We start from the raw sequence: 14,180 nt of genomic DNA on the forward strand, positions 1-14,180 counted from the left end.
ACTGAGTGGGCTCCACAGCATCTCCGCAATGTATTCAGTACTGAGTGGGCTCCACAGCATCTCCGCAATGTATTCAGTACTGAGTGGGCTCCACAGCATCTCCGCAATGTATTCAGTACTGAGTGGGCTCCACAGCATCTCCGCAATGTATTCAGTACTGAGTGGGCTCCACAGCATCTCCGCAATGTATTCAGTACTGAGTGGGCTCCACAGCATCGCTGCAATGTATTCAGTACTGAGTGGGCTCCACAGCATCTCCGCAATGTATTCAGTACTGAGTGGGCTCCACAGCATCTCCGCAATGTATTCAGTACTGAGTGGGCTCCACAAATGGCGCCTGTAATGGAGCACCGAACTGCATCACGGGATTGACTGTCCTATCCTGCTTTATACAGTCCGAGGTGAGAACACAGAAAGTCTGACAGAGAGTTTATTGCAGTTTAACGAAGTTACATAAAACACAGTCCCTGTGCAGCTCCCACTCAGCACAGGTAGAAATATTGTGTTCATGTGAGTCCGCATTACATTGTGAATGAAACGGGTGTGTCGCGGGACAGACCCGGACTAGGCTTTACATTCATAATACACGGGTTTTAAAGTGACGTTTGGCACAGATTGGAATATAGAAACATTACATTTTACTGGAAATTACAAATCTGTGCTCCCCTCGTTAATGATCGCGTTGCTATAGGTTTTGTCAATGGAGGCTGTTCTGCTGTGAGTATATCGGGGTGCTCTGTGCTCCCCTCGTTAATGATCGCGTTGCTATAGGTTTTGTGAATGGAGGCTGTTCTGCTGTGAGTATATCGGGGTGCTCTGTGCTCCCCTCGTTAATGATTTCAGTTGTGTTGCACAGTCGAAACACAGCTGTCTGCGGAAGTAGTGATTTAGGAGATACAGACACGGAGATGACTTCAAGGAGAAGCAAACAAAGATGTCTCCACAGCTGCATGGGAACCTCAGCATTTCCCCGGTTCATTATTAATAGCGGGCTGTCAAGACTTGTCAGCGGGTCGAGCGAGGTGAGATAAAGACACACACACGATTATTTAAAGTCGTTCGTGACTCGCATGACTCTGAACAGGTCTGTGTTTCTCTCTCGTCATGAACCAGCTGCTGCCCAACCCAAGGAACTGCTTTGAAGACATTTACTTCCTGTGTCATGTGACCCGCAGCTCGCTTCAGCTACAGTGAAGAGGAGCGCTTGTGCGAGTCGATTTTATACTTCGTATTGTTGAGGATAGTGGATAATAAAACTATATGCATAATAATAATAATAATAATAATAATAATAATAATCAGAGTTGAAAGTCAGCCGATACGGCCCGGAACTGCGTACCGGCAAAACATCTTGTCAAGGTACTTCAATATTTCATCTTATCACAATGATAGGCTACATCATTTTTTCTTTGTATTTTCCGTCCTTTTCGCTTCTTCTTCTTCGTTGTTCGGTTATTATTGATGTTTAAGCAAAATAACTCGACGTCACGCATGTTCCGGTCATGTGACTTATGATGTCAGAGCATGCTGACTGCCAAAGGGGCTTCCGCATACTTGTGAACATGGAGTCTGCAAAATAAGAGAGCTTTTGTAAACTGATATATTCTAAGACACAAGCATACAACTATTCCACTATAATTTGATAAAAACTATTATTGTGTTAAATACATAAGAACATAAGAAAATTTACAAACGAGAGGAGGCCCCATTCAGCCCATCTTGCTCACTTGGTTGTTAGTAGCTTATTGATCCCAGAATCTCATCACGCAGCTTCTTGAAGGATCCCAGGGTGTCGGCTTCAACAACATTACTGGGGAGTTGGTTCCAGACCCTCACCATTCTCTGTGTAAAAAAGTGCCTCCTATTTTCTGTTCTGAATGCCCCTTTATCTAATCTCCATTTGTGACCCCTGGTCCTTGTTTCTTTACTGCACAATACTGTTATTTTGGTACTGTGTCAGTGAATTGGAGAAAAAGAACGTCTTATTTAGTTTTTCAATGCAAATCGGGTAACCCTAACGACATGAACAGTGCGAGAAACTCAAGCTCGAATATAAATTTGGTCAGACACCAAAATCCAGGCAGAACAACTGGACAAAACATACAAAAAGATCATCGTTTCTTTTTCCTATTAAGTGCTGTTGTAACTGTTAGTATTAACCTGTATATTTAAAGTTCAAAATGAATAATTCAAAATGAAACATAATCTTAATTGATACAAAATTGTTTAAAATACAATGCTCCCATGGCACTCAATTAGCAACACAGACGTTTCCAAAAACGAACCCAGCATTTGTGTAACTGTGATAACAAGAAGCACTCGGGATGATTTCAAACAGCATGAAAAGATAAGGGGCCGGTCTAAAGAAAGAGAAAGAAAAATGACATTTGAAGCGCTGTACTCTTTAACAACGGACTTGTTTCAATTGTGTTGCAGAGGAGAAACACAGCTAACTGAGGAACGAGTGATTCAGTAGAGAGAGGCATGGACCCGACTCCAAGGAGAAGAAGAAGGAGTAAAGAGAATGACCCTCCTGATATGTCACAAGAGCCTGCCAGGTACTGAAAGTCTTTTCTTATTAGTTCACGGTGCGGCGGCATGCTGAATAATACCTTTACTAAGAAGCTGTTCAGGAATCCAAATGACTGAGCTGAGTCTCAAGCCCAGGGTTAGAGTCTAGACCTCTCTGTGCTTTACAATGCTTCCCTATGCTTTAACAGACCTCTCTGTGCTTTACAATGCTTCCCTATGCTTTACCAGACATATCTGTGCTTTACAATGCTGCCCTATGCTTTACCAGACCTCTCTGTGCCTTACAATGCTTCCCTATGCTTTACCAGACCTCTCTGTGCCTTACAATGCTTCCCTATGCGTTACCAGACCTCTCTGTGCTTTACAATGCTTCCCTATGCGTTACCAGACCTCTCTGTGCTTTACAATGCTTCCCTATGCTTTACCAGACTTCTCTGTGCTTTACAATGCTTCCCTATGCTTTACCAGACCTCCCTGTGCTTTACAATGCTTCCCTATGCTTTACCAGACCTCTCTGTGCTTTACAATGCTTCCCTATGCTTTACCAGACCTCTCTGTGCTTTACAATGCTTCCCTATGCTTTACCAGACCTCTCTGTGCTTTACAATGCTTCCCTATGCTTTACCATACCTCTCTGTGCTTTACAATGCTTCCCTATGCTTTACCAAACCTCTCTGTGCTTTACAATGCTTTCCTGTGCTTTACCAGACCTCTCTGTGCTTTACAATGCTTCCCTATGCTTTACCAGACCTCTGTGCTTTACAATGCTTCCCTATGCTTTACCATACCTCTCTGTGCTTTACAATGCTTCCCTATGCTTTACCAGACCTCTCTGTGCTTTACAATGCTTCCCTATGCTTTACCAGACCTCTCTGTGCTTTACAATGCTTCCCTATGCTTTACCAGACCTCTCTGTGCTTTACAATGCTTCCCTATGCTTTACCAGACCTCTCTGTGCTTTACAATGCTTCCCTATGCTTTACCAGACCTCTTTCTCTCTCATTCACCTCTTTCTTTCTCATTCTCATTTGAAAAACCATGTTAATGAGTATTAAGAAATAAGAAAAAGTCAGTCTATCACGTTAATTTTTTTTATTAAATCACATTACTAAAATCTGAAATATTAAACATTTTATGGAAATCAAAAAACAAAAACACACACACAATAAAGCAAACTTAAGTTCACTTTTTTTAAAACTGTTACAGCACTGACTATTGGATGCCATTTTTTAAAATATATATAAAACATAACAATTCTTAAAAAATAAATTAAATACAGTTATTTCGTATGAAATCCATTTGTTGCTAAAAACAAATAATTCACCTCGTTTCGCTCTGCAGGTGGTGCCGTTTTACCCCCTAACTTTCATCCAAAGTTGTGTCAGATTGAACATTCCCTTCACCCGAGGAGTGGAGAGGACAGACAGGGAGTTCAATACAAAGGGTTTCTTACAACACAAAACAGTCTAGTTCAGCTGGCAGATTGTTACAGGGGAATCATAATGAAGCCCAAACCCAGGATAGAGCGGCTCAGTGAATGTGGTTTGGAATCTGTGCAGGAGGGTCATTGTGTCAGAGACGCCATAAAAGGACAGCGTGCCGGCATTAAAGTCCAGATACACTCCTATTCTGGGGGAGCGGGGGGCAGTTATTGCAGTTTGATTGTTATTGTGCCGGGCAGTGTAACTGGAACCAGAGCATTCCAAACTCCAGGACTTGTCATTGAATCCAAGGATACAGGAACGACCCCCTCCTTTCCTGCTGATTCCTTTATATGTGACTCCTATAGAAGCCCCTCCCCCACTCCACTCAATCTCCCAGTAACAGCGAGTCCCAGACAAACCCTCTCTGCAAAGCACTTGGAGATAGTGTTCAAATCTCTCTGAGTGATCAGGATATCTCTGGGTCTCTCTCCTCCATGTCACCTTTCTGTTCCCTTCAGACAGACAGAGCTTTCTATGCACTGTGTTGGGGTCCAGTGTGAGCTGACAGGAATCTGATTGAAGAGAAGAGGACGGGTAGAGGAGAGACGGTTAGAAAAGTCAAATCACTGAGAAAATCAACAGTCATTGTCTGCTGCATCCTCACATCCTGTTTATGGAAGGTGTGTGTGTTGTTTTAATTATTTTTTTAATACATTTTGACCACTTTTTTAAACTTTTAAATTGCATTTTCTGCCTCAAGATGGCTTCCCGTGGACCGGCATGGACCTCTCAGAACTACATTTCCCATCATCCTCCTGCTCACTGGTAATTCCATCTCAATCACATATGTGAGCAGGAGGATGATGGGAAATGTAGTTCTGAGAGGTCCATGCGGCTACATGGGAAGCCATCTTGAGGCAGGTAATGCAATTTAAAAGTATAAAAAAGTGGTCAAAATGTAAAAAATCTTCAATAAACTGCTGCTGCTATTAATTAAACCCTGCTGCTGTTTGATTGTTTTGTTCATTATAATTCCTCGATCTTATCAAACTTCTTCAATTGGAACCAATCAAATGCAGCTCTGCATACAATTACAGTTCACTTAATGTTCCTGCAGGGTATGTGTTGCCATTTTACCCACTCAGACCCCTTGCTTACTAAATATCTTCAATAGAATATCATCCACTCTTCAAATATCTGTCTAATATTTTAATGAGCAATACATCCCACAAGTGCAGTGATACTGCAATATACATTTACTACCAGCACAGGATGACTGGGAGGGATAGCTGTTCATTTTACCCCACAACTGGTTTCACATGCATTGTACATGTATTAAAAGATGGGATGATTATCTGATCAGGGATACCAAGATATTTAGGGAGAGAAAGGTCTGAGTGGAAAAACAGGCAACAAATGCCCCTCCCCCAGTCATTCTGCATGTATTCATCTGAATCAATACTTGTTGGAGAGGAGTGTAGATTAATGGCTTCACAATTACTAATAAATAATAATAATTGCTGCCCTCAAGCTCCGCCCCTCCCTGTTCTGTAGTGTTAGCTCTTCTCTCAATGGAGTGACACATCTTTCAATCAAATGTTTCAGTGAAAACAGACTTACATTTTAAAAACTCAGCTCTGTTCCTTGGCTCTGGAGCCTGCAGACTGTAAACTGCAACTTCATTCACTGGGCAGAAAAAAAGAGAGAAATAGAATTGAAACATACAACAGTCACTGTCTGCGCCATCCTCAAATCACTCCCTCCTCCCTGCTTCACCAGTCCCTGTTCCCTGCTCCCTCCTCCCTGCTCCTTCCTCTATGCTTCCTTCTCCCTCTTGAATGCTCCCACCTCCCTCCTGCCTCCTCCCACAAGCATCCTCCCTGCTCCCTTCTCCATCCACCCTGCTCCCTCCTCCCACCTGCATCCTCCCTCCTCCCACCTGCATCCTCCCTGCTCCCTCCTCAATCCTCCCTGCTCCCTCCTCCATCCTCCCTGCTCCCCCCTGCCTGCTCCCTCCTCCCTCCTCCCTGTTCCCTCCTCCCTCCTCCATCCTCCCTGCTCCCTCCTCCATTCTGCTCCCTCCTCCATCCTCCCTGCTCCCCCCTCCATTCTCCCACCTCCCTCCTCCCTGTTCCCTCCTCCCTCCTCTATCCTCCCTGCTCCCTCCTCCATCCTGCCTGCTCCCTCCTCCATCCTGCCTGCTCCCTCCTCCATCCTGCCTCCTCCATCCTGCCTGCTCCCTCCTCCATCCTCCCTGCTCCCCCCTCCATTCTCCCTGCTCCCTCCTGCCTGCTCCCTCCTCCCTGTTCCCTCCTCCCTCCTCTATCCTCCCACCTGCATCCTCCCTGCTCCCTCCTCCATCCTGCCTGCTCCCTCCTCCATCCTGCCTGCTCCCTCCTCCATCCTCCCTGCTCCCCCCTCCATTCTCCCTGCTCCCCCCTGCCTGCTCCCTCCTCCCTGTTCCCTCCTCCCTCCTCCATCCTCCCTGCTCCCTCCTCCATTCTGCTCCCTCCTCCATCCTCCCTGCTCCCCCCTCCATTCTCCCTCCTCCCTCCTCCCTGTTCCCTCCTCTATCCTCCCTGCTCCCTCCTCCATCCTGCCTGCTCCCTCCTCCATCCTCCCTGCTCCCCCCTCCATTCTCCCTGCTCCCTCCTGCCTGCTCCCTCCTCCCTGTTCCCTCCTCCCTCCTCTATCCTCCCACCTGCATCCTCCCTGCTCCCTCCTCCATCCTGCCTGCTCCCTCCTCCATCCTGCCTGCTCCCTCCTCCATCCTCCCTGCTCCCCCCTCCATTCTCCCTGCTCCCCCCTGCCTGCTCCCTCCTCCCTGTTCCCTCCTCCCTCCTCCATCCTCCCTGCTCCCTCCTCCATTCTGCTCCCTCCTCCATCCTCCCTGCTCCCCCCTCCATTCTCCCTCCTCCCTCCTCCCTGTTCCCTCCTCTATCCTCCCTGCTCCCTCCTCCATCCTGCCTGCTCCCTCCTCCATCCTCCCTGCTCTCTCCTCCATTCTCCACAAGTAATCAGACGGTTTTTTTTGCTGTTTTGGGGCGATCAGCCAATAATACAACCGTTTCCACCCTTTCTGCGTTTTCATTGGTCAGATTATATGTCAGTCACACAGTCTGACGAACCTGCTGAATGTGAGCTGAAGCAATCGTAAAACGTCATCAATGAGAGCCGCAGTGGAACGTTATTATAGTTTAAAAAATAATGTTTACACATACACACACACACACAATAGAAATAATAATATGTTTTTATATTTCTGATAAATAAAACTAAATAATAATAATAATAATAATAATAATAATAATAATAATAATAATAATAATAATAATAATAATAATAATTGGTGTTATACTTATGGAGCGCCGTTTCAAGCCCAGAGATACCAAAGCGCTGGGATGTGAATCTGCCCTCACAGCAACGAACATATATAGACATGTTTTATTTTTAATATCTCTTTATACATTATTCAGCTTCGTGTGATTCTTATTCTTTAGCAACACCGGAAAAACTACAGGAAACGTTAGCTTATTATCAGAAGAGTTTCTTTTTTTAAATGTATTTTTATTTATTTATTTTTTAAAGGGGTTGATACCCATTTCGTGCTTGAAAGGGAACGTGCTGTTTTTAAGTTACAAGTTCAAAGTGTTCTCTTTGGTTGCAGTCGCGTATCACTCCTAGTACAGACCACAGCAATCGCGGTTTTCTCTGTACTGTCTCACACAATGCAAACCTTATTTTAAACTGTGTTCACCTTATCAAAGTGGTTGCTATTTTAAATACAATTCTTTATGGAGTTCACTCTCTGTTTAAAAAACTCACTGACTTAAACTAAGCAGAGTAAGGAAAAAAAAAAGATTATAAAAATACTGTGTGTGATAGGCAGGGTGTGTGTGTGTGATAGGCAGTGTGTGTGTGTGTGATAGGCAGTGTGTGTGTGTGTGATAGGCAGGGTGTGTGTGTGATAGGCAGGGTGTGTGTGTGTGTGATAGGCAGGGTGTGTGTGTGATAGGCAGGGTGTGTGTGTGTGTGATAGGCAGGGTGTGTGTGTGTGTCTGTGTGTGATAGGCAGTGTGTGTGTCCTTTGCTCCCCCCCTTTACAAATTCAATTGATTATTATTGAGTCATTAGTGTCTCAAAGACAATGCAAAAACACTGCAGATTTACAAAAATATAAATGCTGATAAACTTTGATTAGCGTTCCCCCAGTTCACATCAGTCTAGACAAATGCATTTGAATCACGTTTAAAATGGAAAATGAAGGATCGCACCTAATTTAACCTCTGTCACAATTCACACAATTCACCTGGTCTCTCCTGCATGCTTCCTCATCCCTTCTCTATGCTCCCTAGTCCCCGCTCTCTCCTCTAGGAATCCTCCTCCCTGCTCCCTCCTCCCTCCTGTATGCACACTCCTCCCTGCTAGCTCCTCCATGCTCCCTGCTCCTTCCCTGCCCCACCTCCATGCTCCCTAATCCTTGCTCCCTCCTCCCTCTCCTTCATGCTCCCTGCTCTCTCCTTCCTGCTTCCTCCTTTCTGCTCCTTCCTTCATTTACCCTCCTCTCTGCATATACCTCCCTGCTGCCTCCCTCCTCCCTGCTGTTAATCTGCCAATTAATTAATTAAGCCAATAATCTGCAAGAGGTCTCCATTAATGTCTTGCAAGTCATGCCCCTCCTCAAGCCATGGTCTATTTGAGAAATCTCTACCAAAGGAATCTATTTCACACCAACCTGTTGTGGTTATTTTGACTAATCCCCCCTTGCAGAAGTCCTCAATATGGTATTTAAGTTTAGATACAGCTTTCCTCACAGCCCCAAAAGAGATGTCTGTATTGACAGTAACGCTGGGTAAGTCTCCAGCTTCAGGAGGGGCACAGAGAGACTGGAAATTCTACAACAGGAAAGTGGAGAAAAGGAGTTTTCAGTGAAACAGAATGGGGTCCAAAACATTACTGGGGAAAAGCAAGGATTCATTCAATTGGAGAGGTCTGTCTGAAACCGTCCCAGTTATGGATTTGTGATTTTCTAACAATCAGTGATGATACCTGTAGAAAATGGATGTGATCCTCTGTCTCTGAAAGCTGTTTCAGCTCAGTGTTTCTCCTCCTTAGCTCAGCAATCTCCTGCTCCAGTTTCTTCATGCGTCCTTCAGCCTGATTCACTGCAGCCTTCTCGTTAGCTCCAATCAGCTCAATAACCTCAGTGTGGATCTTCTCAATGGATCGGATCAGCTCAGTAAAGATCTTCTCACTTTCCTTTATTTCTATGCATGCAGATCTCTGAGTGAAAGAACACAGTAGAGGAGACATGGTTAGAATTGATATCAAAAACACATCAGGCATAGACAGTAAACTTCTGTAGATGTGTTCCAGTCCATCTGTTAATAATAATAATAATAATAATAATAATAATAATAATAATAATAATAATAATAATAACCCCCTCTTGTCAATACCCACTTTCAGTGACTCCACAGCCTTTTTCAGCTCTTCAATTTCTTTCAGTCTCTCCTGGATTCTCTGTTGTATTTCTGTCTGTGTCTCTCCCAGCTGCTTCTGTGTAGAAACACAGTGAAACAGTGACATTTCTGATGGGGCATTGAGTGATATCCTGTCACACCCAACACAAGCCTGTTTAAGTATGCTATTGAACCTGACAGAATCAATTTAGTTTAAATATATTTTATGTTTTCTTGTCCCCTTACAGTCTTGTTTAAAATGTGATGTATTAGTTTATTAAGAAGATATTATGATCCCTGTGCTGCAATCATTGTTTCAATATATTAAAGAGGCCCTGCATCATAGAGGCAGCACTAGGTGAAGCTCGCTCCGTCCTCTGGCTGCAGCACCAATTTTCCAAGCGAGGATCATATTTCCACCACATCACTACAAACACAAGCATGGCTGGCTCTTGGGTTAATGAAATTAATAAATATCGAAAAACAGAATCCCTGTGTATATTGAATATCATATTAATCTTGTATGTTGAATATCATATTAATCTTGTATATTGAATATCATATTAATCTTGTATATTGAATATCATATTAATCTTGTATATTGTATATCATATTAATCTTGTATATTGTATATCATATTAATCTTGTGTATTGAATATCATATTAATCTTGTATATTGTACCTCATATTAATCTTGTATATTGTATATCATATTAATCTTGTATATTGTATATCATATTAATCTTGTATATTGTATATCATAGTAATCTTGTATATTGTATATCATATTAATCTTGTATATTGAATATCATATTAATCTTGTATATTGAATATCATATTAATCTTGTATATTGAATATCATATTAATCTTGTATATTGTATATCATATTAATCTTGTATATTGTATATCATATTAATCTTGTGTATTGAATATCATATTAATCTTGTATATTGAATATCATATTAATCTTGTATATTGTATATCATAGTAATCTTGTATATTGTATATCATATTAATCTTGTATATTGAATATCATATTAATCTTGTATATTGTATATCATATTAATCTTGTATATTGTTTATCATATTAATCTTGTATATTGAATATCATATTACACTATGTAACACAATTTTTGTTCCTGGGTAGTAAGTGTTATTTCCTAATTGTTTATGCCTCAAAAGTATAGAAAATGGCTATTATTCCCCACAAACTTTGCTTTTGTGACCAGGACAGTGATATTTTGAAATGTACCTATTTCCAATGAGAAAACGGGCGAATTTGTGTCTTTTCGTTCACATAAAGTCAGAAAAAAACAACATATGAATCCAAATTAACATGTATTTATACTAAAGTAACACAAAAATGACTACAAAAGATTTAGAAGTGAGTAGTTTTTCGAGATTTACGATTATACTGTAAATCACTTTCACGAATCAGCCCCCAAATGTAGTCTCCCATCATGTTCTCGTTATACTGTCCTTGGTAGCGGCGTTCAAAGTCCAGTATATCCTGGTGGAAGCGCTCCCCTTGCTCCTCCGATTACGCTGCCATGTTCTCCTTGAATTTATCAAGATGAGCATCAAGGATATGGACTTTGAGGGACATCCTACAGCCCATTGTGCCGTAGTTCTTCACCAGAGTCTCAACCAGCTCCACATAGTTTTCGGCCTTGTGATTGACAAGAAGCCCCGAACCACTGCGACAAAGCTGTTCCAAGCCGCTTTCTCCTTACTAGTGAGCTTCTTGGGGAATTCATTGCACTCCAGGATCTTCTTTATCTGTGGTCCGACGAAGACACCGGCTTTGACCTTTGCCTCAGACAGTTTAGGGAAGGAGTCTTGAAGGTACTTGAAGGCTGCCGACTCCTTATCTAGAGCTCTGACAAATTGTTTCATAAGGCCCAATTTGATTTGCAGTGGTGGCATCAGCACCTTCCGTGGGTCCACCAGTGGCTCCCACTTGACGTTGTTCCTCCCCACAGAGAACTCAGTCCGCTGTGGCCAGTCCTGCCTGTCGTAGTGCGCCTTGGTGTCCCTGCTGTCCCAAAGGCAAAGATAGCAGGGAAATTTGGTAAAACCGCCTTGGAGACCCATCAGGAATGCCACCATTTTGAAGTCTCCTATGACCTCCCAGCCGTACTCATCATACTTCAAGGCGTCCAGCAAGGTCTTGATGCTGTTGTAATCCTCTTTGAGGTGCACCGAGTGAGCCAGGGGAAGAGACGGGTACTTGTTACCATTATGGAGCAGCACGGCTTTGAGGCTCCTGGATGAGCTGTCAATGAAGAGGCGCCACTCATTCTGGTTACAGGCGATTCCGATTGCCTCGAACAGACTGGTCACATTGTGGCAGAAGCAGAGCCCATCTTGACGGGTGAAGAAGCTGGAAAAAGGTTGGTGACGCTTCCTCTGATCTGCGACTTGCACACTTTCATCCAACAAGTTCCACTGCTTGAGCCTAGATGTCAAAAGCTCGGCAGTGGACTTGGTGAGACCAAGATCTCTAATCAAGTCGTTGAGGTCTTTTTGTTTGGGGTAGTATGGGTTTCTCTCCTCAGCTCCACCTCTGAAATTGTCATCTGGATCTACAATGTCTTCCTCGCTCTGTGACTTGCTGCTCTCTTCTAAAGACGGCTGCTCTCTCTCTGGAGGAGTGGGTACGGGGAGCTTATGGCAGTGTGGCACCGGAGCGATGGATGAAGGAAGGTCCGGATACGTGATAGCAGGTGCATTCTTGCCAGTCCGACGTTTGGAAGGGTCCACCATGCAGAAGTAGCAGTTCCTTGAGTGGTCAGTGGGTTCCCGCCAAATTCTTGGGATAGCGAACTTCATGGCTCTCTTTTCCCCTCTGTACCATCCTACAAAAATACATTTATTTCACCCACCACTGAATCTATCTGGAATGTTCTGGAAAATAGGTAAATTTCAAAATATCACTGTCCTGGTCACAAAAGCAAAGTTTGTGGGGAATAATAGCCATTTTCTATACTTTTGAGGCATAAGCAATTAGGAAATAACACTTACTACCCAGGAACCAAAAAAAAAAAAAAAAAAATTGTTACACGGTGTTATTCTTGTATATTGCATATCATATTAATGCTGGCATAAAAGGAGGCCTCAGCCTCCAAGTAGAGGGAGAGTTCTAGAAGGAGGAGAGTATCTGAGGAAGTAAGAGTGGTTTTTCTGTGTGTGCTGTTTTTGTTCATTTTTGGCAATCCAGTGAAGGCAATGCCCAGCCTGGAAGCAGTATTTTTGTAAGTTTCATTTTGTGTGTATTTTGTGTTTTTGAAACCTTTTTGTTTGGCCCTCGTGTCGGTTTATTTTGTATTTTTGAGTATTAAAAGCTTTATTTTTAAACTTTTCACACTGTCTCTGAGTCTCAACCTCTCTCATCCTGTAACAATCATATTAATCTTGGTCTTCCAAGTCCCCCCCCCCCCAGTCCAGGTTTTTTTTTTTCTGAATAAGATCCTTTTAGAGTATTTTGAGTATCTGAGGTTCTACATTTGCAGGACCTGTGTGGTTTTGTACAGTGAAAATAAGTAGCTTGAATTATCCTGCTTACTTCAAATGCAAAAGTCAAATGTTTCTAAATACAGCAGAATGGATATTTAAGATTTTGGTGTTTTATTTCTGAGCGATATATATGCGCAAAGCAACGTGTAAAAGCACCTAATAAATAATTGAGTATGATTTTAACCGAGGCCCGTGCCTCATAGCTGGCTACGGCCTTGAGTTTAGGTAGAGCAATTAAAATACTACAGCTCTTTAAATAGCTCTTAATATTAATCTGATTTCATGTGAAACTGTATAGCATAGTAAACAGATATGTTAAATATCCCTGGGAATTCTTATCTTCTAGGATAGCTACAAGGAAATGGTCCAAACCCTTACCTGTTTCACACTCCTTTCTTTCTCAGCTGAGACTGTATCATGGCTCTTGTGATCCTCGTCTATACACAACACACAAATACACGTCTGATCAGTTCTACAGAAGATATCCAAAACCTTCTGGTGTTCAGCACAAAGCTTCTGCTCCAGATTTCCTATTGCATTGACCAGCTTGTGCCTCTTTAATGGAGTAACCTCAATGTGTGGCTTGACGTGTGTTTCACAGTAAGAGGCCAGGCACGTCAAACAGGATTTCACAGCTTTGAACTTTCTCCCAGTGCAGAAATCACACGGCACATCTCCAGGTCCAGCATAACTTTGAGCAGGAGGAGGATTCAGTCCTGTCGTCTTTAATTTCTCCACAACTTCAGCCAGCACGGTGTTTCTGCGCAGAACAGGCCTTGGGGTAAAGGCCTCTCTGCACTGGGGGCAGCTGTAAACACCTGTATGATCAGTCTGATCCCAGCAGTTCTTAATACACCCCATACAGTAACTGTGTCCACATGGGATAGCGACTGGGTCCTTCAATAGCTCCAGACACACTGGACAGTTCAAGTGCTCCTCTGACCACAAGTTTGAAGCCATTCTTGCTGCAGAGAGACTGACGATTTCACAACAGAAACTTCACTGCGCTGATTTCCTGGAATTGTGTAAAGCTCTAAGAGGCAGGGTTTGGACTGAGGCCAGGTTTAGACAAGCAGGCTGAGCAGAGACTGCTGAATCAGTGTGAGAGGGGCGGAGAGGAGAGAGTGGGACAGGAGTTTGAGAATGGCACCCTCTGTCACAGCACTCCTTCAAGACTGAAGCTTTCTCCCAATGGGACAGGCCAATTCCCAGTAGAGACTCTGAATGCGGGCGGGACACTGGCCA

At 43.2% G+C, this 14,180-nt stretch overlaps 1 protein-coding gene across 1 annotated transcript; it reads right to left on the reverse strand.

Annotated features, from left to right (window-relative positions):
- Positions 1 to 3,556: 3,556 nt before the first annotated feature.
- On the reverse strand, positions 3,557 to 13,936 carry LOC131722937 (tripartite motif-containing protein 16-like). Its single transcript, XM_059016097.1, has 6 exons — positions 13,314 to 13,936; positions 9,420 to 9,515; positions 9,006 to 9,239; positions 8,692 to 8,851; positions 5,584 to 5,642; positions 3,557 to 4,532 (listed from the first exon to the last, which is right to left on the reverse strand). The coding sequence occupies exons 1-6, from the start codon at positions 13,893 to 13,895 to the stop codon at positions 3,999 to 4,001; spliced, it is 1,665 nt and encodes a 554-aa protein (XP_058872080.1). The 5' UTR covers positions 13,896 to 13,936; the 3' UTR covers positions 3,557 to 3,998.
- Between the last annotated feature and the right edge of the window lie 244 nt (positions 13,937 to 14,180).

The sequence above is a fragment of the Acipenser ruthenus genome, chromosome 52 (assembly GCF_902713425.1).
Source record: "Acipenser ruthenus chromosome 52, fAciRut3.2 maternal haplotype, whole genome shotgun sequence".
NCBI lineage: Eukaryota > Metazoa > Chordata > Actinopteri > Acipenseriformes > Acipenseridae > Acipenser > Acipenser ruthenus.

What these genes read in the sequence shown, in the direction of transcription:
- LOC131722937 (XM_059016097.1), bottom strand. Translation starts at nt 13,895, where the DNA reads ATGGCTTCAAACTTGTGGTCAGAGGAGCACTTGAACTGTCCAGTGTGT. An exon ending in AGGCTGTGGAGTCACTGAAA is followed by an intron (nt 9,240 to 9,419) that starts GTGGGTATTGAC and finishes TCTTTCACTCAG; the next exon opens with AGATCTGCATGCATAGAAAT. An exon ending in ATCACATCCATTTTCTACAG is followed by an intron (nt 8,852 to 9,005) that starts GTATCATCACTG and finishes TTCCTGTTGTAG; the next exon opens with AATTTCCAGTCTCTCTGTGC.